The following is a 26,416-nucleotide window of genomic DNA, read 5'->3' on the forward strand; positions in this document are numbered from 1 at the left end:
TAAACTTTAGGTAATTATAGCGTACAATTGCTATTGGGCATAGCCTACTGTTTTACAATATTTGAGCGTTTGGTGTTTTCTCATCTAGAGTCGACTGTTACATATTCTCTTATTTTTCTTACCTTATTTCTTTCTTCGTTCTCCTTTGTCCTTTTTGAATGCCTGAGAGTTAGAAAGCCTCAAAATCTAAGGCATACGGCAGAAATCCAAGTAGAACCACTCTCATGAAATTATTTGGTCTCAACCATGTTTTTATTTATTTCTGGTTTTCTCTTTTACCATAATCTAGCATGTAATTTATGCATCAGTAGTTAATTTCCCCACTTGGATCTTTTCCCATCTCCGACCAAAAAAAAAAAAAAAAAAATGCTCCAATCCTTTGACCTGGGTGATTTGCCTCACCCAGCACAATCTATTACAGAACTGACAATAGTCCCTAGTGCCTTTCCTAGAGAATCTAAACTCCATCCAAAATCAGATCTTCCTTCAATCCTAAATGTTTTCACAAGGGAGCCCCCACCTTAAGTAAGCCAATGTGCTTTCTGCGGGGCAAAATTCCATCAGGCTCTGCTTCACAAGCTACTTTATATATTCTGTGATGGTCCTAACCTCTTAACAGGCCAGTTGTGCTTAGCCAACCAGCACAAATTAGTCTCCCTAAGGAATTCTTTCCAAACTTAGCTCAATCCCATTCAGATAATACCTTTGTTTTCCATTGTCTGTGTATCTGTTTAAGATACATTGGCCTCTGCCCATAGGCTCCCTATACTGGACGCATGGGACAAATTAGTATTATCTAATCCAGGAGTTTCCAATAAGCTGGTCAAGACATGATTAGTTGAAGCTAAGTGAAACTCACCTCTCTTTAAATATCTTCCCTTCTTGCATATGAACTCCCATTTATTCCTTTATACCACCATTTCTCTGTGGTATATTAATATGTATGTACTGATTTTGGGCTCAAACGATTATGGAAAATACTACTGTAACTCTATGTCATGCCCTTTCAAAATTTTTGAAAAGTAACAATATATGTTTTATATATTTCCTTTGTGTATTTCATTTTTGTTCTTTAAAGTTTATATTTTATATTTACATCTGTAGGTTATATGTGCTTTTCAGGAGCTTGTATTAATGTAAAGTTCATCATTATTTAACTAAATTTAGATAATTTTATATTAAAGCCTTTCTGTTGAACCTGAACTTACACTTTTAGCCTCAAGAGTGTGAGATTAAACTATAGGAAGAGTATCAAATTTCTGTCTTTTGATAAGAAACCGTTGAATATCAAAATAATTGTTAATTCTGTATAATTTAAGGAAATATGTTTAATAGACAAAATTGATGAGTCATCAAAAAACAGACGATAATATGTAAAGGTAATAACTTTTATTATATTAAAGACAATACAAACCAAAAAAAGAATTGAGCAGTGCAAAATTTAAAGGACTGTTTTGTTCCAAAAGTTGCAAGTTTCAAAGCCAAAAAATTATATGTATCAAATATATAAGTAAAAAAAAGTTAGGCTTTCACACCTGTAATCCCAGCACTTTGGGAAGCTGTGGCGAGTGGATCACTGACATTAAAAAGACAACATTAGATTTTGTCGACTTACAGTAATTTTATAAATATATAACTTTATTAGTTGGATCCTAAAGCAAAATAATAAAGTAAATTTAGGGTTTTTTGTACTTGGTAAAAAGTTGAACACCCTAAATTCCCAACAAGTGCTCTTTATAAGTACATTTCTTCTAAAGACCAGAATGAATTAAAAATGGCAATATAATGTTCACTTGATCTATGTTAACTATTTTTAGATATGTGTATTACAATCTATTGATCACATCTTCAATAATCAACAAAATAAGCAAAAAACAAAAAGTGTTAAACAGTTCAAAATTATATTCATTGTAGTTATATGAAGCTGTACGTGTAAATACCTTGTACAATTTGCACTCTCAGTAATAAGATTGATTTATATTATAAATATTATCAAAAGAAACTAGACCTAAAGTTTCCATCGTGAATATGGTTATCTGACTAATATAAACATTTAAAAATTAAATGGCTCAATTAGTAGATAAAGAAACATTAAACTTTTCATTCTATTTCCTACCAACCATTTCACAGTCATAAGTTAGAGACATTAAAGTTTGCTCTTAATAAGGATCTGCATATTTATTTCCTTGAAAAAATGATGCTGATTCTCGAGAAGATCTTCATACAATTTATCCAGTAATAGTCAAGCATTAATACAGGTTATGGCAAATTATTAGCAGGAACATTGGCAATAACAGGTGTGCAAAAGAATGTATGAATATTAAGTATACCAAGCTGTCCACATTTCCAGGTGAGAAATTGGAGCAATTTAACGATGTATTTGTCCATATTCATTCACTTTCAACTTCTCCAAAATGTTATCAAGTGGCAAGTTGTTAAGGCCAATACCATTTATTTTTACATGTTAGAAAATATAAACACACTTTCAAACACTTCAACACAAGATAAAATAATTATGTCCTGTGATAAGTGAAAAAAAGAGCAAAACTGTTTTCTCACCAAAAGTTGAATTCAATCCAAAAGTCAAAAATCCTATTCTTCAGAGATCACAATAAAAGTAGACCACAGCAGTGGTCTTCAGATGTTTTTGTTCATACAAAATTTAATTGGAGCGGCATCTTCATGGGAGGGATGGGAGAAGCAATGTTTATGAAGTCTTGGTTAAAGGGATTTTTGGATTGTCCCTTTGTTTGGCTCTCTCAAGAGTCTACTTTTCTAAGAAATGCACCTGAGTAGATCTAGGGTAAGTGAGAAGTATGCCTTTCTTATGTAAAGTTAGGAGAACGGTGATGCTGAAATGAGAGATGAGAAAAGAAAATGCCAACTGACTCCAAGTAGCGTCTTAAGCAAGTGAAAGATTTGTAAATTTATTCTTTGAAACTATCTGTACCTCCCTTAAAAGTCTCTGCATATGCCTAGATTACCACAATCTGAATTCCACTCCTCTGAGGTACATAGGAACAGAGTTGTTAACTTGAAGTGTTCTGATAAACTTTTCAGAGTTACTCCTTTGGAGAAAGAACTGATTTTGAATGTTTCTGAGGTTGTATCGTGTTACATTTTAAAATCTGCTTTTTGACCACTTGGCTAGTCAAAGTGTACAACTGTGTGTAATCTGAGATATCACACCCCATTCATCAGCTGACTTGCTTTGTACATGTACAGATTCTGAACTAAGCCATATTAAGGAATCATTAGCATAAATGTTCCATCTGTTATGTAAGAGCATCATTAGGAGCATATACAGTTATGGAAAAGCACTAGGGAACGAAATAGGCAGCTTTTATGTGTAAATATTGAATGAGTGAAACAGTCTATTAAGCCATGAGAAAAGAACTCTAAAGTTTCTTAAGTTGTATATTACTACTGCTCATATTAAACCTTAACAAACCAGTCACTTGCCTGTGGAATGTCTTAAAGTGTTTGGCTCAACTGTAGTACCTAGGTTGGCTCCAGGCAGAAGCATAAAACCTTCCAGAAAGGATATGTTTAGTGTTCAGTCTCTGAAGATACGAGCTGACCTTATCTTGGAATGCCAATGTAGCTTCACATCCACAAGCATCTTCAGTGGAAACGAGTCTTCGTGCTTCCTCAATCACTGAAGACAATGACAGTACACAAATATACTATGTAGGAATAGCTATCTAGGAATCATAACAAATCAGGAAATCCACAAATATTTCCACCATTAAGACTTACCAAAGTGCATTTTCCAAGAGGTAAAGGAATATATGAACAAACAAAAAGATGAGAAAATAACAAAAAGATGAGAAATTATTTATTATGACAGAAAAATTTACCTTAGGAGACATTGGCAAAAATGTTTATAATTGTCAAGCTAAGTGATGCTTAAATGAGGGTTCATGATGTTCTTTCCTGTACTTTTGTGATTGCCAGAAATTATTCATGATATTAAGTAAATTTAGAAAAACATGGTTGATGTTGGGGGCGGCAAGGATATAGAGATAAGACAGTGTTCATGTGATGCTATGTAATTAAGAAATGAAAATGGGCCTGGTACAGAGGCTTATTCCTATAATGACAGCACTTTTGGAGGCTAAGGCAGAAGGATTGCTTGAGGCCAAGTTTGAGACCACCCTGGGCAACAAAGCAAGGCTCTGTCTCTACAAAAAAGTAAAATAGTTAGCCAGGCATAGTGGCACACACCTGTAATCCCAGCTACTTGAAAGGCTGAGACGGGAGGATCACTTGAGCCCAGGAGTTCAAGGCTGCAGTGAGTCACGATTATACCACTGCACTCCAGCCTGGGTAACAGTAAAACCCTGTCTATTAAAAGTAAATAAATAAAACTAGGACAATAGTCCTCTATTTGTGTGGCCAAAATATATCAAAGATGAAAACAAGCCTCGGGCGCAGTGGCTCACGCCTGTAATTCCAATACTCTGGGAGGCCGAGATGGGTGGATTGCTTGAGGTCAGGAGTTTGAGACCAGCATGGACAACATAGCGGAAACCCTGTCTCTACCGAAAATACAAAAATTAGCCGGGCATGGTGTCATGCACCTGTAATCCTATCCACTTGGTCGGCTAAGGCAGGAGAATTGCTTGAACTCTGGAGGAAGAGGTTGCAGTGAGCTAAGATAGCACCACTGCACTCCAACCTGGATGACAGAGTGAAACTCCATCTCAAAAAAACAAAACAAAAAAAAAGATAAAAACTAGGTTAAGTCCTGATTTCCTGTAGAGGACTGTTATTCTATTGAATGGTTTGAAGTGAGAGTCTTAGTTCTTACCAATAAATACTTTGGAACTAAAAATTCAGGTTTGTATTGACATTTAATCAAATATGAGAGGTGATAAAAGTAACTCCTATTTCTTTCTGTAATTCAGTGAGGCAGCTATTCCTATTCAGGGCTCCTCCTAAAGTTGTGGATAAAAATAAGAGTAACTTCCCAGGTCTGAAGACTGGTGTATCATTTTCCTATGGAGTAATGCTATTACCTGAGGACAGGAAATGGTCCTTTGCTGCAATATTTTTACTCTAACATTTTACAAAGATCCAAGGTAGGGATGGGAGATCACAAATGCATTAAATGCAATCTATCCTCTATCCACCTGTCTAAATCCTATTGAACCTTTTAGGGACAGCCAGCCCAAATCCCATCTTAGTTAATCAGTCAATAAACCAGGAATTATCTACTGAATATCAACTACATGTCCATCATCCCTGTACCCATAAGATGAGTTCTTATAACACTTGTTCAGTGTCTGTCTTGCCTGATAGACTCTAAGTTCTATGAGGGCATGGGCTCAGTGGGATATTCCAATTAAAACACTTCATAGAAAATTGTAGACCTGGGTTGTAGCAAAATTGAAAATTGAGAAATGGAGAAATGGTGCTTATAATAGCACCAGAAAGAATAAGATAGTTAGGAATAAATATTTTTTAAAGTCCTAGACTTGTACACTGAACACTATAAAATAATTTTGAAAGAAATTAAAGAAGACCTAAAAAAAAAAAAAAAAGGACACACCACATTAATGGAATGAAAGACTCTTAAAATGGCAGTACTCCCCAAGTGGATCTCTAGATTCAATACAACGTAGCTATCCAGTGCCCCAGCATCATTTGTGAAAAAGACTATTCTTTCCCTTATTAAATTGTCTTAGTACCCTACTACCCAACTTAAGACTTAAAACATTATGAATACTGTTAAACAGACATCATTTAAAAAGCAAAATAATAGAAGATATTTACAATAAGTAAAAACAAAAAATAACTTATAATGTGAATAGTTCCTATGACTCAATAAGAAAAATACAAATAACCCAATTGAAAAATACAAAAAGGACATAAATAGCATTTCCAAATATGGAACTCAGCAACCAATAAGCATAGAAAGAGATGCCTCACCTCATTAGTAACTGGGAAATGAAAAAAATCCACTACATTGGCAAAAATTTAATTCAACAAAACCAAATGTTACCAAGAATGTGGTTCTTGGATTCTGACAAGCAAAAGCATTGAGGGGAGAGTGGAAACAAGTGAGTGCAGGGCATGCTCCTGGACCATCAAACAGCCTACTGTGGCTGGACCGTAGGACGCGGGCAGAAGCAGTGAATCCAGGGGCAAATAGAGGAGAGAAGTTTTAAAAGCCAGGATGAGACAAGTAGTTCCCACAGGCTAGGGGGTGGGAGTGATGGGCAGTTATTGTTTCATGGGTAGAGTTTTGGTTTGAGATGATAAAAAAAATTCTGGAGATGGATAGTGGTGATTGTTGCACAACAATGTAAATGTACTTAATGCCAATGAACTCTACACTTGAAAATAATTGAAATGGTAAATTTTATGTATATTTTACCACAATAAAAAAAAAAAATCCAGACTTAGGCAGAAAGTTTAATTAGAAAGAAAAATGTGAAAAAGAGAGAGAGAAGACAAAGAGATCATGGAGGGTAGGCTGCCTGGTGGAGTATCACTGTTTTATTCTGTAGACCAGTGGAGAATACTGGAGAATTCTGACAAGGAGAAAGAATCACAACTGTGCCTTAGACAGAAAGAAAAAAGCTTGCTCCTGAAAAATTCTCAAACCAAAGGAAATCGCCTTAAAGGGCTGGTCCTCACCTGAGCATGTTTTCTTGTCCTCATTCAAGGTGTAGCCAGGATAACAATCACAGTGGTAGGATGTGGCCCCATCACTCACACAAATGTGCTGGCAACCATGAGAGCCTAGGGCACACCTGTCACGGACTGACCGCAAGTGGTGCAGGAAAGAAAATATTCACACGTTAATTAAATAGAAAAGTAAACACGGCCGGGCGCGGTGGCTCACGCCTGTAATCCCAGCACTTTGGGAGGCCGAGGCGGGTGGATCACAAGGTCAAGAGATCGAGACCATCCTGGTCAACATGGTGAAACCCCGTCTCTACTAAAAATACAAAAAAATTAGCTGGGCACGGTGGCGCGTGCCTGTAATCCCAGCTACTCGGGAGGCTGAGGCAGGAGAATTGCCTGAACCCAGGAGGCGGAGGTTGCGGTGAGTCGAGATCGCGCCATTGCACTCCAGCCTGGGTAACAAGAGCGAAACTCTGTCTCAAAAAAAAAAAAAAAAAAAAAAAAGTAAACACAAACATCTGAGAGAAGAAGCTTCCATTTGGTCCCCACAAGTGCTAACAATCAACCCATCAGTAGTCAGCAGCAGGCCCCATGCTGCAGGAGCAAGCCTGTTTTCTCTTCCCATACCTCTCATCCCTTTGGCCTCACAGCACACACACTCCTTTCCTTTTTATCTCTCACAGATATCTTTTCTTTTTTTCTACCCACAGCACTGGGCAGCACTGAGTCTTGACTCTATTCCAGAACTTACTTCCAGCCTTTCCCGACGACCACGAATGAATGCTTCCAGCATCCCCAGCTCTCATGGATCATCATCATCATCATCACCAAAAATAATGTTTTAGGGACCTAATCACAAACGGAGCTAAGTTTGATGCTGCACCAAAAGCTCTATATTGACCAAGTGCCTGCCTTCATAGCTTACAAAGTGGAACAGAAAACACTGACCTGGAAACACACACGCACACACACAAGTACAGATGGGAAAATAATACCGCGTTAGTAATTATGATGTGTATGCTTAGAGAGCAAAGTACTTACTATCTGTCACAAACAATAACATTTCAGGGACAAACACAGTTTGCCCAGGTTTGAGTGGAGAGCAGAGCAAATTGCCATGCTTGTCCCATGTTCAGACTGGCCTAGGACAACTAAAACAGCAATTCTCCTTTAAAACCCAGAAAGGCTTCCTGGAAGACACAGGTTCCTCCTCTGCCATTGCAGGAACCAAAATAGTTCTTTATTTCCCTCTAATTTTCCTCTTAAATGTCATTTCATGTGCAGAACTTTCGTGGCTCACTAGTGCCTATAGAATAGCATTGTGTGAAATGCATGGCACCATATAATCTATACATAAAGTGCCTTTCCAACCTTAACATGGCTATTCCTTTTCAGTGCTACAATTTAGATTTGTTCTCAGCAAAATGCCTTATAGCAGGGTGTTTCATTTTTTTTCCCCCTCATTCCACCTTAGTACCCACTCTACAGGTAACAAATGGACATGCTTCCAGCCCCTGGCCCTGATCTAGGGCTCTACATTTAATTTACGAGCCTTCCTACCACTAGCAAGGGAAAAGCAGACCATTAGAAGGGATCTGCTCCATGGTATGTTTCCCACCTTTATAGCAGAATTCACTATCCCTTTTTTTTTTTTTTTGAGATGGAGTCTCACTCTGTTGCCAGGCTGGAGTGTAGTGGCGCAATCTTGGCTAACGGCAATCTCCACCTCCCAGGTTGAAGCAATTCTCCTGCTCTCCTGCCTCAGCCTCCTGAGTAGCTGGGACTACAGGTACACACCACCACACCCAGCTAATTTTTGTATTTTTAGTAGAGACAGGATTTCACCATGTTGGCCACAATGGTATCGATCTCTTGACCTTGTGATCCACCCACCTCAGCCTCCCAAAGTGCTGGGATTATAGGCATGAGCAACTATGCCTAGCCATTCACTATTACTTTAAAATATATAAATAGGCCAGGCACAGTGGCTCGCACCTGTAATCCCAGCACTTTGGGAAGCCAAGGCAGGTAGATTGCTTGACTTCAAGAGTTTGAAACAAGCCTGGGCAAAATGTCAAAACCCCATCTCTACAAAAAATACAAAAATTAGCCAGGTGTGGTGGCATGTGCCTGAAGTCCTAGCTACTCAGGAGGCTGAGGTGGGAGAATCACTTGAGCCTGGGAGGTAGAGGGTGCAGTGAAGCCAAGATCCCACCACTGCACTCCCGCCTGGGTGACAGAGTGAGACCCTGTCTCAACAAAGAGAAGAAAAAAACAAATATATACTAACTTTCCCACTCGTATATCTTTCTCTTTTATTCCTCTTTGCTGTCCTGTGCTTTGTATGCTAAGACAGTATGGCTTAGGGGTTAAGAGCCTATGTAACCACCACAGCAAGTACCTGGGTTCAAACCCTGGCTCTGCTACTTACTAGCCGAGTAACCATGGGCAAGTTACTTAATCAGTTTCCTCCTAAAGCTGCTGTGAGTATTAAGTGGCATTATTGTAGCTAAAATGTCTAGAATCCTGCATGGCCTACAGTAGGCATTGAAGAATATGGGCTGCTGGCATCTGGGAGTATTGTCTGCCTTAATTGAAAATTTTCTTTGATCTATGTTTTTTAAAAATAAATTGCTTCACTTTATTCCATACTATCTGTTAGTCTGAATGGAAATCTGTTTTTGGTTTGTTTGCCCAGGTCTTCAATGTTCCTGGCAGCTTAAGGTACCAACTGGGACACCTGCCACTAGTTTGAGAAGTGCAGCCATAGGTGAATCCTCTCCACCCAACTTTCTTAGTCATCCTGCCCTGAACAGATAAATCAGCTCAAGCCAGTCCCCTGCCAGTGCCACTTTGCTCTTCTCTCAACTGAAACCTTCAGTATCCTTCAAGACCCAACACCAGCCCTTCACAGATGCCTGCCTCCCCAGCCTCTATAGCCTTTAGTGTCCATCAGTCCTCTCCCTGGCTCAGTCTCTGCTTTCAGAAGGAGCTGGCTGTCTGCTGGTGAGTTGCAAGTTGGTTTCACTGTAAAAGACCCAAGTATGAAAGAACTTGTTGAGTGGATCTTACCTGAACATGTTTTTTTATCTGCATTCAGAGTGTAGCCCTCATAGCATTCACAGTGATAGGAACCTGTTCTGTCATTCACACAAATGTGCTGACACCCATGGGTACCCAAAGCACATTTGTCTTGAGCTGTGAAACAAAAATTCGCCCAGCCTTAAGTTACTCAGAGGCAGAAACTTAGGACGCTTCTTTATATGCTCACAATGCTTAGTGCCATACTGGGAACAAAGTAGGTGCCTAGTACTTTTTATTGGTTTCCTTTTCTTTAAAAAAAAAAAAAAAAAAAAAGGAGGGGGGAGCTTAGTGACATGCCATTTCCCTTTGTTTATCTTGAAGTCTATATCTCTTCAAGGGAGAGGAAAATATACATCAAATCTAAAACACATTCTGTATGCCAAAGCTAAATGCCACCTTGAGAGCTTGGAATTTCTCTCAGAAGTTTTTTTACATTTATAAATGCCGCTCTGTCCTGCCAGTAAGTTTAAATCAAATTAATGAGGATTAACAGCACTGGCATGGGCTCATTGGGCAACGTATAAGGCTTAGTTTCACTAATGATTGATCATCTAGAAACTGCCAGGGAGTGACTGGCCTCAAACTTACTGGAAGATCTGTGTGGGTCTAATTCAGGCATTCACAAAGTCTTCTTTACTAAAATCATCCAGCTTTAAGATTAACACTACAGAAAACTTCCAGGCCAAGTTTTAACTGGAAAAAGATCAGTTCATCCTATCACACCAAATAGTTGCTGTCCAACTGACTTCCATCAAAATTTCCTCTTTGCTTAAAAGTGCTCAGTGTACAGAACTACAAAATTTTCCTGGATAAGGACCCTTTAATTAGCTTTTCTCACACACCCCACTCCCTACCCATTTCCCAGTAATTTTCTGAAGTAATCTATGTTTGCTCCAGTGAGCTCACCACCCTCTGAGCAATGTGTACCTTCATCTAAAAGTGTGGTAGCATGTCTGAACCTTGATTCCTTAAGTTACCTTTAAGAACCTCTTTGCTGATGAGTTGCAAGTTGGTTTCACTGTAAAAGACCCAAGTATGAAAGAATTTTTTGAATGGATCTTACCTGAACATGTTTTTTTATCTGCATTCAGAGTGTAGCCCTCATAGCATTCACAGTGATAGGACCCTGTTCTGTCATTCACACAAATGTGCTGACACCCATGGGTACCCAAAGCACATTTGTCTTGAGCTGTGAAACAAAAATTCAGGAGAAAAGAAATAAAAGGTGGAAGAGTCTTTTATTACCCATGGATAGAAACCTTATTTGCAGCTAGAAACATATGAGGAAAACTTACCGGAAACTATTCAAAGCCATTGGCGCTGCTTTTTCTAACTAGAAGTTAACTGAGTTAAATAAAATCCTGCATATATAATAATTATTCTCTGACCTTCCCCAATTTCTTCTCAAAATCATCAGTATTGAGTTTTTACAACCTAAGTATCTCATAAATACTTTCTAAAGCATTCCTTTTAGGCTTACTATACTTATCCCAACTCAGAGGGATACCAACAGTTGTGTGACTAATTATACTGGATTCAGAAAGACATAGAAATAGAGTTTGAAGAAATTATAGTTCAACCCTCTCCTGTTTTCAAAATGAGAGAAAGGAGCCCAAGGGAGACCAATTGATTCAGAGCAGCATAAGAACTCAAGACACAAATTTTCATTCAATGCACTTTCCTCTGTACTGATCTATTTTTTAACTATTTTTTATTTTTAAACTTTTGAGATAATTTCAGATTTATAAAAAGTTGCAAAAACAGTGCAAAAATTCCTGTACTTCACCCTGTTTCCCCAAACAGTAATTTACATAACCATAGTATGATTATCAAACTAGAAATTAACATTGATATACTATGACTTACAAATCTACAGACTTTATTCAAATGTTGCCATTAATGCCCTTTTTCTGGTCCAGGACCCAATCCAGAATTCCACATTACATGAAGTTTCACATGTCCTCCAATCTGGGACACTTCCTAAGTCGCTCTTTGTCTTTTATGACTTTCACACTTCTGAAAAGCACTGGAAAACTAGTTTGAGAACTTAGAACGTCTCTCAGGTTGGGTTTTTCTAATGTTTCCTCATGATCCTGAATTTTTAGCAAGAATACTACAGGTGTGCTGTTGTGTCCACAGTATTGAGCCCAGCATGTCCGGTAATGCCCATAATGTCACTATGTGTCATCACTGATGATGTGAACTTTGATCACTTGGTTAAGGTGATGTCTGCCAATTTCTCCACTATAAAGTTACTGTCTTTCCCTTTGTAAGCAACAAGTACCTTGTGTGTTGTTATGTGATTCAACCTACTAAATTGTCTGTAGCATTTGGGAAGGACTGTTCGGGCTGGGCACAGAGAAGGAAATGAGCAACACATTTATATGTTTGGGCAGAGATACATACATGTTACCATTTCTAACGTTTTGGATAAGACTTAGAAATGGGAAAAGCTCAAGGTACCAAAAGAGGAAACCACACCTACTTCCCAGTCAGTGTGACCTGCCCTTCCATCACTGGGTAGGTAGGCAGATAGCTAAGCAGCAATAGGAAAGATTCTCCCTCACTTACCTGAACAAGTTTTCCTGTCTTCATTCAAGGTATAACCTTCATAGCACTCACAATGATAAGAGCCACTTCTGTCATTCACACAGACGTGCTCACATCCATGGGTGTTAAGAGCACACTTATCAAGAGCTATCAAAAGATGATTGAGACAAATGTAAATGCATGCAAAGCATGGCAGCAATAAATAATTATGGGCCATGCCATTTATACACACACATGCACACACACAGACAGAGAGAGAGCGCGCTAATAAAACAAGGGAGGGGTGGCTGGGAGTTGGGAACCAACCCTTTGGTCTTGGCTTTTTCACTGACAGACCCTGTGACATGGGTAAGTTTTCTCCTTTCTGTCCATCTCAATTTCATTATCTATAAAATTAAATTATCTCTAAGTTTTCTTTCTCCCAAAAACTTTTTTCTAGGATTAAAAAAAACATCTAATTCCCATTCCTCATTGACTCCATGTACGTATCTATGTCCCAGACCAGCGAGTGCCCCTCTAACTTTCCTACTTCTTCTAGATTCCATGAGCATCTATGACTATAGAGAGGAAGAGGGTAGCTTGTGTGTAATTAAATAAAATCCAGGAAAAATTCCAAATCCTCAAAAGGACTAAGAATCTTGGACCTTTTCTTTTCCCCCTTTCTTTTTTGTTTTTGCTTTTTATGAGACAGGGTCTCCCTCTGTCATGCAGTGGCATTATCATAGCTCACTGCAGCCTTGACCTCCTGGTCTCAAATAATCCTCCTGCCTCAGCCTCCCAAGTAGCTGGGACTACAGGCGTGCACTATCACGCCTGGCTAATTTTTTTAAATTAATTTTTGTAGAGATGGGGGTCTTGCTGTGTTGTCCAACCTAATCTTGAATTAGACCTCAAACTGTCCTACCATCTCAGCCTCTCCAAATGCGGGAATTATAGGCATGAGCTACCGCACTCAGCCTGGACCTCTTTCTTAGTAGCCTTTTCTCCTATGATTTTATTTAAAACTTAAAAGGTATGGAAATAAGCTGATTTATGTATCATTTCCCTTTCCTCCCTAAGCTCCTTTTCAGGGAAAACTGCTGATGAACAACAGTAAACCAGGCAAAAGGCAGTTAAGTAAAAAGGGGTCAGAGAGTCAAAGTACAAGGCCAGTCCAACACCTGGAGCATAGGTTCCCCAGTAATTTGATTCAGTCACGGCCCCCTACGCAGGCCTCACCTGAACACGTTTTCTTGTCAGCATTCAAGGTGTATCCTTGGCTACACTCGCAGTGGTGCTTGCCTTCCCCATCGCTGATGCAGACGTGCTGGCACTGATGTGTTCCAAGCACACAGGGGTCCAGCGCTGTGCAGAGGAAGTTTACAACGGTCAGCACTGACACTCAGGAAGCATCTCAGATGCTTTCTCCCAGGTCAAATAGACATTGCTCTCCAGGTTCCTTTCCCAGACTATCTTTACTTCACTATAAAAATTGACTGTTTTCTGCCTCTGGCTTATTAGCAATGCTACTCTTAAACTAGAAATGTTACTAATTTAAAAGTACACTTCTTGCTATATAGACTTTCTCAAAGGAGAAAGGGAATTTGAAATTTGGAACTGAAGCCAAACACTTACACAGGCCAGGCAATTGATGTTTTTTTTGGCTTATCCACCTCCCTATAAAGAAAAAATTTGTGCTTTCCCACCACAAGAAATGGGAGAACAATAATGCACAGCCAGAAGTGCTACGAGCTAGTCGTCCCACTGTAGCCAGAATCTGATTTCCAAGAGTTCTATAGCCTATGTATAAACAGAATTCTCACACAAGCATAGGTCTAAGCCTAGAACGAACTCACAGGTGGGCAGTGGTACATATGGCAGAGGGCAATTCGGGTAACCGTTTTCTGAATATGTAAGATGGGTGAACTCATCCATAGGCTAAATCCATAATGAACTCATATGCTAATACAAACAGGTAAAAAGAAAAGGAAGATCAAAATAAATGAGATGACATTAGCTAAACTACATCTCCATCTTTTTGCTCCTGGAGCGATTTATATCTCATTGGATATTTTTTTCCTAGTGTCCTGTTTTGAAAGATGAATCAATGAAGTAAGTCATTTCTGAGAAACCAAGGAGGGCTGTTGGAGGAGGCTGGCCCTCCTATGGCAGGTAACCCAGCCTCCACTGCCCTTGGCAACAGGACAAGGCTAATATTTTCCCAAGAAGGGCCTTTTCATGCAATGATCTTTCCAAGCAGTTGACTACAACAAGCTGCCCCTCAGTCTTTTTTCCATAGAGAGGACATTTTTCTCCCAGAACAAGCAGATCTTTTGTACCAGAAGGAAAAGATTGCCACTCACCACTTGTTACTTTATAGCCTTCGAAGCCCAACCCCAGGTGCTAGCTTTGAAACCCAACTTTGCCACAGACCAGCATGTTGATGGAAAAGCTCTCACCCACAAGCATGGAGTGGGAGGGTGATTTCCTGGGAGAAAGAAGGCCACTTTCTTTTTGGAAGCCAATGAATGCCAAGTAGATGCTACCAAAGCCAGTGATGGCTTGTGAAAGCCTAGTGTCCTGGGACAGGAAAGACAAGGGGATCCCAGCCAACTTTGACTGCAATGAGGCCAAACTTTGCCCAGACCAAGACTTCATCCCCCTTTTCCTGACAAACTGTTGATGGCTGGGTTTCGCATTAACTTAGATAAAAAGTCTCTTTGAAATTTACAATTGTAATTAATTATTGGCTCATTTGTTTGTTTCACTCCCACCCCCAGAATGTTACTTGATGGTAGGGAGGGATTACCTTTATCTTTGTACCGTCAGAGATCAACAAATGCATGCGTGGAACAAATTATATTGCAAAAAGGTATCTCTGTTTAAAAATCCGCCTGAACTAGAAATTTGTCGACAACCGCTTGGATATTCACATACAGGCATCAAAAGATTATTTCCAGATGATAAAAAATAAATCATGAGTCCCACAAATCATAATTCTGGCCAGTGAGTAAAAATAAACTCCAGCATTAAATGGATCTGTATTCCTAGATTTGATCAATTTATGCTAAAAATTCCAATAAAATTAGCATATTCTTATTCAAATTCCATCCTAAAGGATGGAGGGAGTAGCAGAGTAACAGAATGATTTCTTAAGATCATTTTGCTTTCCTTCAAGTGTGCTGCAACCCTAATCTGCCTGGTCCCTGAATCCTGTTGTTCAACAAAGAGTAATCAGATAAAGAGCCCAATCTGAAAACAAGAGCGTTCACTAACTGTGCGCTCGGGCTGACGGTGACGTTGGAATAGAGGCCTGCTGACTCTTCCAGGGACAGATGCTGCTCCCTGCCTTCTACAGGAGAACAAACAGAGTTCTGTTAGATCTAGAGATGGTAAAACTAAAAAAATATGGATCAGGGGGAAAAAATGTAGTGGTGGGGCAGAGAGGGCAGGAGAGTTTTGTTTTTCCTTACCCTTACAGGGAACAGCGGGGTCATTTATCCTGGATGTTTGCAGACCTTCACAGTTCTAATGCAAACATGAAGATTTTATGAGGAAACCAAGTTCCATATAATACAGCTCTATATTCCTAAACCAACATAGTGTGCTTAGGTTGGTCACATGTGCATGCACGCACGCATGCGCGTGCACACACATACACACACACACTGGATATATTTAAGTTTATCATTAAATTTCCACCAAAAAAGAAAATAAAACTATTTTCTCTGGGTATATGTCTGAATATAACATCCTTTCTAGTTGGAAGCAAAGACTGACCAACTTACCACAAAAGGTTTCCTGGAATCTAGAGGACAGTTTCTCAATGACCCCATAGGTCTCCACATAGAAAACATGCTCCTCTAGGGGCTCACTGGCCATCATCTTGAGGGACTCCATGTCTGCCCGGTCCACGCCCACAGCATAGAGCTCAATACCAGATGCTCGGGCCCGAGCCGCCACGTCATTCACCTGGTCCTGGGGCCTCCCATCTGTGACAATAATGGCCACCTTAGGAACGTTAGAGGAGGGCCCTCGAGCACCTGCCTCCAATGTGAAGGCTTCATCCATTGCTGTCTGGATGGCCAGGCCTGACATGGTGCCTGTTGACAAGGGTGTGATTCGACCCACAGCCTGCTTCAGGGACTGCTTATCTGTGTAGGCCTGGAGTTGGAACTCAATCTTCACAGTGCTAGCATAGTTCACTACTGCCACCCGCGTGTCGGCCGGCCCGATGTCCAGAGTGTCGATTATCCGGGAGACGAAAGTTTTCACTTTGGTGAATTCCAGGGGCCGTACGCTACGAGAACTATCAATGATAAACACCAGGTCCAAGGGCCTGCTCTTGCAAACACCTGCAAAAGACCAAGCAATGATCAGACTACAATTAGAAATGCAATAATCCTCACTTCCAGAGAACTCCGGGATCCAGGAGGCCAGGCAAGGCAGCATCTCCTGACCCCAACATCACCACGCCTGTGACCTTCTCCAAGACCATCTTCCCTTTCAGTATTGAAATCACCAAGGACTTCAGAACTCTCTAGTGAGAATTCACCTAGAGATGTGAAGTTTCCCCAAATACCTCACCTGCAGGCTGGCTGAACCTTGAAATTTCACTTAGAACCTCATCCCTCTGCTTAAGCTTTTGCTCCTAAGGGCCCTCAAGATTGCTGGGAATTAATGGATTCTAGACATTTCTTAAGCACCTTGGCTATCTGGAGACAATTGGACAATGTACCCCTGAACCATGTAAAAGGTTTTGGGCCCTCAGGGACAGTCTCACTGCAAACCACTGTGCCCAGGCCTCAGGCAATGGCAGTCTGAGGCAAGGCACTCAGGGGCTCTTCTGGTGGCCCCTTTCTTGTACTACATTTCTAAGGGGGTGAAAACTGCTCCAGAATCCCTGAATCTTCCCTCTATCTGGCCATCATTTCTGTTTAGTGAATTTGGGGGCCCACTAGAGCCCTGAGCTAATTAAAAGTAGAAAGAGGGATGCCAACTTAATCTTGAATCTGTTTAGTCCACTTCCAACTTGTAAGAAGCAGGGATTGTGATCTGGTATCTACCCTACTATGCCATCAAACTCTCTTGGTCATCTCTCTTTCACTTATTCATTCACCAAAAACATTTTTTGAGGGCCTACGTGTATAAAGCCCTGGAGCTATAAAAATGAATAAACCAGATTCCCCACCTTTAAAGAACTTATCTCTTTTCTACACAAAAGTACCTGACATACTATAGTATTACAGTACATTTTAGCGTTGAACTATTCTTTCCCATTCTTTCCTGTTTCTCCCAACCAGTTTGCACACCCTCTCTCCTCAATACAAAAATCAAATCCACAATTCAGGGTGAGATGAGAAAAAAGTCAATCATTAAACTTCTTTTTCCTTTTTTTTGAGACGGAATCTCGCTCTGTCGCCCAGGCTGGAGTGCAGTGGTGCAATCTCGGCTCACTGCAACCTCTGTCTCCCGAGTTCAAGCAATTCTCCTGCCTCAGCCTCCTGAGTGGCTGGGATTACAGGCACACGCCACCACATCCAGCTAATTTTTGTATTTTTAGTAGAGACAGGCTTTCGCCATGATGGCCAGGCTGGTCTTTAACTCCTGACCTCAGGTGATCCACCCACTCTGGCCTCCCACAGTGCTGGAATTACAGGTGTGAGCCACTGTGCCCAGCCCTAAACTTCTTTTTCAAGCCTTTTTTTCCCCTTCTTACCCAACACATATGCACATGCATACAGGCATTACACACATGCAGCCTGAATGGAAGTGAGGTCCTGAGGCATGAGGTGTCACTCAGGGCTCTTTTCTTTCCCAAGAAGAAGGCAGAAGTTGATTAAGAAGGTAATTCACTTAGTGAGTAGGAAAAAAGGTAGATTCAAAATTAATGCCTAGACTAAGCAGTTTATAGAAAAAAAGCCTTACCTAGAACAACCTACCTTATGTCTCTGTCTAGTTTTCTTTTAAAAGCAGAAAATTATCTTCTTATTTTTAGCCTGTTGTTTGGAGGTATTTAAGAAAAATAAAGTTTTTCCTTTCGGTAACGCTTTAGGAATCACAAGGTACCAACACATCAACCCTGTGAAGCTGGAGGTGCAGAGGTCGTTTTTATACGCATTTTACAGGTGAGAAACCTGAGGTTCAAGGAGGTGTGAAACTAGAAAGTGGTAGAGCATGGATTGGACTCCCGGCTTCCAGACTCCCAGCCCCTGGGGGCTTGCTACTGAATCCCAGTCACTTCTCTCTGAGACAACATTTTCCTCCACAGAAATCAATATTCTCTCATGTACTTAGTAAACATCCTGCATGTTGACTTTGAGCCACCGCCCTGAAATATGCTGTATGTCATGTATTTAGTTAAGTCAAAAGAAATTAAAGCCAGGCACAGTGGCTCACGCCTGTAATCCCAATACTTTGAGAGGCCGAGGGAGAAGGATCACTTGAGCTCAGGAGTTCTAGACCAGCCTGGGCAACACAGGGAGACCTCATCTCTAAAAAAATTTTAAAAATTAGCCATGCATGGTGGCAGGCACCTGTAGTTCCAGCTACTTAGGGGGCTGAGGCGGGAGGATCACTTAAAGCCAGAGAGTCAAGGCTGAAGTGAGCCACAATCACACTACTGCACCCCAGCCTGGTCAATAGAATGAGATCCTGTCTCTAAAAGCAAAAAAAAAAAAAAAAAAAGGAATTAATTAAAGTTCTTTCTTTATTTAAAAAAAAAAAAAACAAAACTCCAGCAGCCATAAAAAAGCATGAGTTCATGTCCTTTGGGACATGGATGAAGCTGGAAGCCATCATTCTGAGCAAACTAACACAGGAACAGAAAACCAGACACCGCATGTTCTCACTCATACATGGGAACTGAACAATGAGAACACATGGACACAGGGAGGGGAATATCACACACCAGGACCTGTCCGGGGATGGGGGTCAAGGGGAGGGAGCGCATTAGGACAAATACCTAATGCATGCGAGGCTTAAAACCCAGATGATGGGTTGATGGGTGCAGCAAAACACCACAGCACATGTATACCTATGTAACAAACCTGCAGTTTCTGCACGTGTATCCCAGAATTTAAAGTTAAAAAAAAGAAAAAAGATCTGAATAGCAAACACTTGTCATCAATTGTCTCTAAGATTAGCTACTATAAGACTTCAAAAGAACCTTGGTCTCTACAATCTTTTATCTTAACCTGAACATTTCCTTTCTATGGATCCCAGGTCTTTAGACAACTCAACCATCAACCAGAAAATGTTTAAATTTTTTTATAGCCTGGAAGCCCCACCACCACCAGCTTTGAGTTGTCCTACCTTTCTGGACCAAACCAATGTATTTCTTAAACATATTTGATTGATGTCTCATGCCTCCTTAAATTGTATAAAACCAAGCTGCACCCTGACCACCTTGGGCACATGTTCTCGGGTCCTCTTGAGGGCTGTGTCACAAACCATGGTCACTCATATTTGGCTCAGAATAAATCTCTTCAAAAAAAAAAAACCTCCAGAATTTTACTTCATCCTGGAAAGTCCTATAGATCTAGAACTAAGAAGAAGAATTATGTTGAAAATCCTTCCTGGAGATGGGTCAGAGTATTTTTGTATAATTAGAAAAAGAAAGGCGGGGTGGCAACATGAAGATATGAATTCTGTAATTGACAGTTCTTTCACCAACGCCCAAATGGTGTCCTTATAAATATCATGGCTATGTTCTTATAACTAGACATGTATGATTCCTTCCTTCTCCACTTGGTTATTCACACCAAATCCTCTATTTAGGGTGTGATATGCAGAATTATGCCCCCCCAAAAGATATATGTCCTAATTCCAGAAACATGCTACTTTTATGTGGCGAAGGGCAGAGACTTTGCAGGTGTGATTAAGTTAAAGACCTCCACGTGAGAGGTTATCCTGGATTATTTAGTCAGTCAATGTAATTATGAAGTAGAAGAGGGAAGCAGAGGAAAGAAATGTGAGTAACTCAATGTGAAAACGCCTCAACCTGCTTTAGCTGGCTCTGAAGATGGAGTAAAAGGGCCATAAGCCAAGGAACTCGGCAGCCTTCACGGACTGGGAAGGGAAGGGAAATGGATTCTCCCCTAGAGGCTCCCGAGAACACAGCCCTGCTGACGCCTTAATTTTACCCTACTGAGACCAGTGTCAGACTTCTGACTCACAGAACTCTCAGATAATAAATGTGTGTTGTTTTAAGCCACAAAATTCATAGTGATTTGTTACAGTGGCCATAGAAAACTAATACCTGAGGTTTGATCAGGGTGGCAGAAAATTCTGTGAACATCTGGTTCCTTCCTGATTGGTACTCATTCGGCATCGATCATTAGTTGTTTTTGAATCTCACTCCCATTTACTGGATAACAGCAATGTGATTCCCAAGAACAGAGAATCTGAATCTCCTAAAATGTTATCAGACTCACAATACTGTCGAGTCCTTATAGTCCTGCTAGAAATAAAAGCCCACAGCAAAGCTTAGCAATTTCTGGTTGCTAAAAGGAGAGAATTTGGAAAAGGGTGGAATCTGGCATTTATTAAGATATTACCATTCATGATCAGGTTCAGACACCAGGTCATAAAAGACCAGTGCAGCTTAGGGGAACATGGCCACCTGGTGCTGAATCTCTCCTTCCTCTTCCAGTCCCATCCCAGAGGGAGGCTGGTCAGGACTAGAGCAAGGTTAACTTCTAGAAGAAAGGCTTTCCCTCAATTCCCCACCTGGAGCAACCAGCTACCAGCTGGATCTAACCCTGTGGACCCTGGCACCTCCTGCCTCAGCAGCAACGCTTTTGCCATTTCAAATCTGCCACTTCAAATACTGGAGCTGAGTATTCGAGTCAGGAAAGAGTCCCTTGAGCTCCTTCTCAGCTTATCCAGAAAGATGCAGAAGGGGTCAGACAATGCAGATCAGCCTGAGGCATGCAGCCTGGCTGGCCAGATGAGACTGCATACCCAGAAATGGTCTGGCACAGACTCTCTTTAGCAAGACTGGAGCTGGGGTTTTTGGAAATAAAGATACAATCTTACACAAACCATATTAAGAGGTTGGTAGGCTGGGGCAGTGGAAAGAGCGTTGCTTGGGATTTCAGAGCCGTCAATTTTACGATGGGTTCTGACACTGATTCACAGAGTTCCTTGAAATTGATACTCCTCAGTTTCCCGGCATGTGCTGTCAGGGGCTGTGTCAGACGACCTGCCCACTTCCCAGCACTAGAAGCTTTGCTCTGGTTCAGGAATCAATCACCGACCAAAAAGAGAATTGTTCGCCAAAGACCCAGAGTGTCTTGGTCCTGGGGGTAACCTGCACAATAGCCAAGAGGCGGCAGCAACCCGAGTGTCTCTCTTTGTATAAATGGAAAAGCAAAATGCAGTTATCTATGTACAATGGAAGACTATTCAGCCTTAAAAGGGAGGAAATTTTGGCACATGCTACAACATGGATGAACCTTGAGGATATTATGTTAAGTGAGATAAGCTAGTCACAAAAAGACGTATGATTCCATTTACATGGGGAATCTAGAGTAGTCAATTCATAGGGACCCCCATCGCTTACTTCCAGTGTGAGGCAGCCTGAGGGCTGTGGGAGGGGAGGAAGGATCACACCCTGATATTGGTTGGAGACGGAGGGATTCAAAGAGAACTAACAGCAGAATCTCAGGAAGGGTTTGCTGAGGTCAGGATTGGGACGGAGCTGGGCAGCAGCCCCCTGCGCTCCCCAGCTGCCCTGTGCTCCTAGCCAAATCACAGGGGAGGCTGCATGAGTTAGAGCTTCAGGAGACCCACATTTCTAGCCTGGACACGAGTGATGTTGGGCATCTCCCTTCCCTTCTCTGAACCTCAGCTTCCCCTACAGGATTCAGCCGGGGAGGGGCGTCTTTCTCCCGCTCCACGGTCTGCCTGAGGCCGGCAGCCGAGCGCTTGGGGGATGCCCGGGGCCTCTCCTCCTCCTCAGATGCTCACGCGTCCCTCCCGCCGCCAGCCTGTACCTGCGCCGCGGGCGCGGCCGGACTCGCTGGCCTCTGAAGAGGGCGCGCCGTCAGGAGCCGCGGGAGAGGGGCGGCGTCCAGGGCTGCCCCCGGGGCCGCGGGTCCCCAGCCTCCGGAAGCCCGGGCGGGCCACGGGGTCGGGGGCGGTGGGGGGCGGCAGCAGAAGCAGCGGCCAGAGCAGCAGGAGGAGCCCCTGGAGGCGGTGCGCGGGGGCCGGGCGCGGCATGGTGGGCTCGGCGGGCCTGGCGGTGTCCGTCGGGGACCGGGAGCCCGCGCAAGGCGCCGATTTAAAGGTCCCGCGGCCTCGGGCCCCGCCCGCCCCGCCACGCCACGCCCGCCCCGGGGCCTCGAGCGCCAGGCGGGCCCGGGGAACCCCGCCCAAGGCCAACAAGGAGCCTTGTCCGCGCATTCCAGCGGCAGAAACGGAATGTCCGGGCGAGGCGGCCAGCGGCGCGGTGGTCACCTCCTGCCCCTGCCCTGCGCCCGGAGCCGGCTGCAGCTGGGTGGGCTCGGCTGCCGTCGCAGCCTCCGCCCTCCCAGTCACACCGGGGCGGGGGCCACCCATCCGCGGCCGCAGCCTGCCCTGCCCTCCGCTCTCTCGCCCACCCCAGAAGGGCCTGCACCCCAGGCCTGGGATGGGGAGCCCTGGACTCTGCCTTCCCTTCCGCCCCTGCTTCGCCCGCCTGGGGCTGAAGGTGAAACCCTGCTCCTCGTCTACATTCCTTTCCTCAGCCGAGTAACCCAAGTTTTGCTGTGGGCTCTTGGTTTAAAAAAAAAGAAAGAAAAGGTCTCACAGATTCTAGGGGCATGAATAGAAACGCTTTCATCCGAGCTTCAAATATCCACAGACATCTGAACTTATATTACCAGGAAAAGAAAGTCAAACACACATTCCCCAGAGAGCCGGGTTAGCTGGAAGGACGGCCTGCACCAACACAGGCTTCAAAGGCTCTCCCTAGACCCCATTTCCTCTCCGGAAAGGTTACCGTGGTGCAGGGCTGGAGGCTGCCAGGGGACTCCCAAGGGGCTCACTGTCTATGGGACAGAGATATGCATAAATGCAGTGCCTGCCTATGGGAACGTGGTGGATTTAGGAAAGAGACACTGACTGCCTGCGGAGTCCAGGAAGACTTCTAAAACCAGGAGACATTTGAGCCGTCTTAAAGCATGACAGTGAGCTCATCTGATCGTCCTATTTCATTACTTCCCCTCTACAAGCCATCCTCCAGGCAGGATCCTAAACCTCACTTCTCACATTTGTACCCCATGTTGGTAGCAACATTATACACAATAGCCAAGAGGCGGCAGCAACCCGAGTGTCTCTCTTTGTATAAATGGAAAAGCAAAATGCAGTTTTCTATGTACAATGGAAGACTATTCAGCCTTAGAAGGGAGGAAATTTTGGCACATGCTACAACATGGATGAACCTTAAGGATATGTTAAGTGAGATAAGCTATTCACAAAAAGACATATGATTCCATTTACATGGGGAATCTAGAGTAGTCAATTCATAGAGACAGAAAGAATGATGTTACCAGGAGCTGGGGGGAAGTGGGGATGGGGAGTTGTATCATGTATCAGTGGCACTGGGCAGTGATAGTCACGCTGAGGGAAACTGTCACTCAACTCTCAGTGAGAACTCACCAATTTAGAAGGACCTTAGGAGAAACGAGAAGTTTGTAATAATGGGAAGAAGAAACTAAGAAATTTGAAAGAAGCTATGCCAAGAAGAGAAGAGACTGGTAAACACAGTATTTGCAAGCTCTGGTGGACATTTGTCATTTGTCTTGCTTTAGGATGCTCCCCAAAGCCTTTGAACCCTGCATTAGTCAAGGTTCTTGAGAGGAACAAAACCAATAGATTTTATATATACATACATATAGAGAGAGGGTGGGGGGAGAGATGGAGATTATGAGAGATTGGCTCATGCGATTATGAAGGCTGAGAAGTCCGACCATCTGCTGTCTGTAATCTGGGGGCCCAGGAAAGCCAATGGTGTAATCCAGTCCAAGCCTGAAGGCCCAAGAGCAGGGGAGCCAATGACTTAAGTCCCAGTCTGAGTCCAGAGACCCAAGAACCAGGAGGGCTGAGGTCCAAGGACAGGAGAAGCTGGTTGGCCTAGCTCAAGCAGAAAACACATTTGTCCTTCCTCTGTCTTTTTGCTCTATTCAGGCCGGCAACAGATTGGATGATGCCCACTCCACTCACATTGGTGAAGACGATAGTCTTTGCTCAGCCTACTGATTCAAATGCCAGTCTCTTCTAGAAACATCCTCACAGACACACCCAGAAATAATGTTTAACAGCTAGCTGGACATCCATTAGCCCAGTCAAATCAACACATTAAAATTCACCATCACAAATACCTTCCCAAAGTTAGGAATCTCCAACTTCATGAGTCAGCACCTCCCCAAGTTGACTCCAAGAACTTGCTTCCCCAGCATCTCTTGCAGCCAGGATGTACGTAAGTGGCCCAGACTTCATTGGTCATATGTAGTGTCTGTGCCAAGCAGCAGTGACTCTAGGTCTCCCATAGAGCAAACCTGCAATATAATTTTGGGAATGACTGATAACTGTGTGGCTTCCAAGCTTGATTCTTACACCTTTCCAGAAATAACTTGAACCACTTAATGTCCAGGGCTACATGTGGGTGGTGGAGGTGTACATTGCACAATTTCACAGGGGCACTATTTGCATTCATAGTCAACACATATTGATTATAACATTTGGAAATCCGCTTCAACTGGGCAGTGGCGTTTCTCGAGGAATGGTTGGCTTTTCCATTTGCACTTTGAGCTGGTAGTGGGGCAAATACTGTCCTTAATGTATACTTTTTCTATTTATTCTTTATTATTATTATTGTTATTATAAATCGGGTCTCATTCTGTCACCCAGGCTGGAGTGCAGTGGTGCCATCAGAACTCACTGCAATCTCAATCTTCTGGGCTCAAGGAATCCTCCAGGCTCAAGCAATCTTCCTTCCTCAGCCTCCCAAGTAGCTGGGACCACAGGTGTGCACCACCACGCCCAACTATTTATTATTATTTTTATTATTTGTAGATACAGGATCTAATTATGTTGCCCAGGCTGATCTGCAACTCCTGGGCTCAAGCGATCCTCCCACCTCAGCTTGCCAAAGTGCTGGGATTACACATGTGAGCCACTACGCTTAGCCTCTTTTTCGGCTCATTCTAGCAGGAATGGGTTCTGTTTGCAATTAACAATGATATTTAGTCTTATGATTTTTTTCCTATTGCATACCACTGGGGGGCACTGTTTCAAACAGCTCAAAATAAAAATCTCAGCGCCCAAGTGAATGTTCCTACACATTACTCGTCAGTAACTCAAGACAGTTTCAGATGCTGGTATATGAAAGTTATGCCATCTTGAATGACATAGAAATTGTCTGATAAGTTTGTATCTCCAGAGTTCACACTCCAGGGCGGTTGTCTTACATCTGACACCCAAAGATTATAAAACAAAGGTGGCTCTTCTGACAGAGGGATTCAGGTGGCGGCAGGGCTTTCTTGCATGTCACCAACTCAACTGGCTGCTGGCCCAGGTGGGAACTTCGCTTCAGGTGTAAAAGCTACATTTCTCTACCACTGCATATTATCTTCTACTACCTTGTCAAGATAAAGATTAAAATAATTTTTTGATAACCTAAAGATTTAGGTCATAAAAGAGCCAAACGAAGGTTTTTTTAACTATTCAAAAACTTAAAAAAAATGCAATTAATAAAGATTTATATATAAACTTTACATTGTTTTTAGAATGTTATTATGTTTAAAATAGGTAATACATGCACTTGGTCTAAACTTTGAAAAGCAAAAAAAAAAAACCAACCAAATGTTAGGATCACTTTCAACTTTGCATCACTTCTTATAAGCAAAAACATTCAATGTGTTGGGAGAATTATTTTTCTCACAACTAGGATTTCAAAGTAAAACAAAACTTGAAAGCTACTTGAGGAACCAGTTTTCTCCTGCTTTGCTGCCCTTAATGTGTGAATTTTGTTCTCAAGGCTGCTGGACCTCCAAGTATCACGTTGGCATTCCAGGATAAGGGCAGGGGGAAGGCCAAAGACCGAAGGACAGAGATTTTCTGTTAACATCGCATGCCCACGCCTGGCCACAAGGGAGTCTTGGAAGGTACATTTTTTAGCTTT

General features: G+C 42.3%; 1 protein-coding gene across 1 annotated transcript; it reads right to left on the reverse strand.

Annotated features, from left to right (window-relative positions):
• Positions 1-1,374: 1,374 nt before the first annotated feature.
• Positions 1,375-22,473, reverse strand: MATN3 (matrilin 3). The gene is made up of 9 exons (XM_064363873.1): positions 22,248-22,473; positions 16,038-16,604; positions 13,489-13,614; positions 12,292-12,417; positions 10,784-10,909; positions 9,709-9,834; positions 6,646-6,771; positions 3,548-3,658; positions 1,375-2,424 (listed from the first exon to the last, which is right to left on the reverse strand). The coding sequence occupies exons 1-9, from the start codon at positions 22,471-22,473 to the stop codon at positions 2,369-2,371; spliced, it is 1,590 nt and encodes a 529-aa protein (XP_064219943.1). The 3' UTR covers positions 1,375-2,368.
• Between the last annotated feature and the right edge of the window lie 3,943 nt (positions 22,474-26,416).

This window comes from Aotus nancymaae, unplaced genomic scaffold (genome assembly GCF_030222135.1).
Source record: "Aotus nancymaae isolate 86718 unplaced genomic scaffold, 86718_ANA_hifiasm-v0.15.2.pri h1tg000057l, whole genome shotgun sequence".
NCBI lineage: Eukaryota > Metazoa > Chordata > Mammalia > Primates > Aotidae > Aotus > Aotus nancymaae.

Excerpts from the sequence above, each read along its gene's own strand:
- MATN3 (XM_064363873.1), bottom strand. The coding sequence starts at position 22,473 with ATGCCGCGCCCGGCCCCCGCGCACCGCCTCCAGGGGCTCCTCCTGCTG. Across the intron at positions 13,615-16,037 it reads ATTCCAGGAAACCTTTTGTG|CGCTGGACCCCTGTGTGCTT; the intron begins GTAAGTTGGTCA and ends TCCTCTGCACAG. Across the intron at positions 3,659-6,645 it reads GGACAAGAAAACATGCTCAG|TGATTGAGGAAGCACGAAGA; the intron begins GTGAGGACCAGC and ends CATTGTCTTCAG.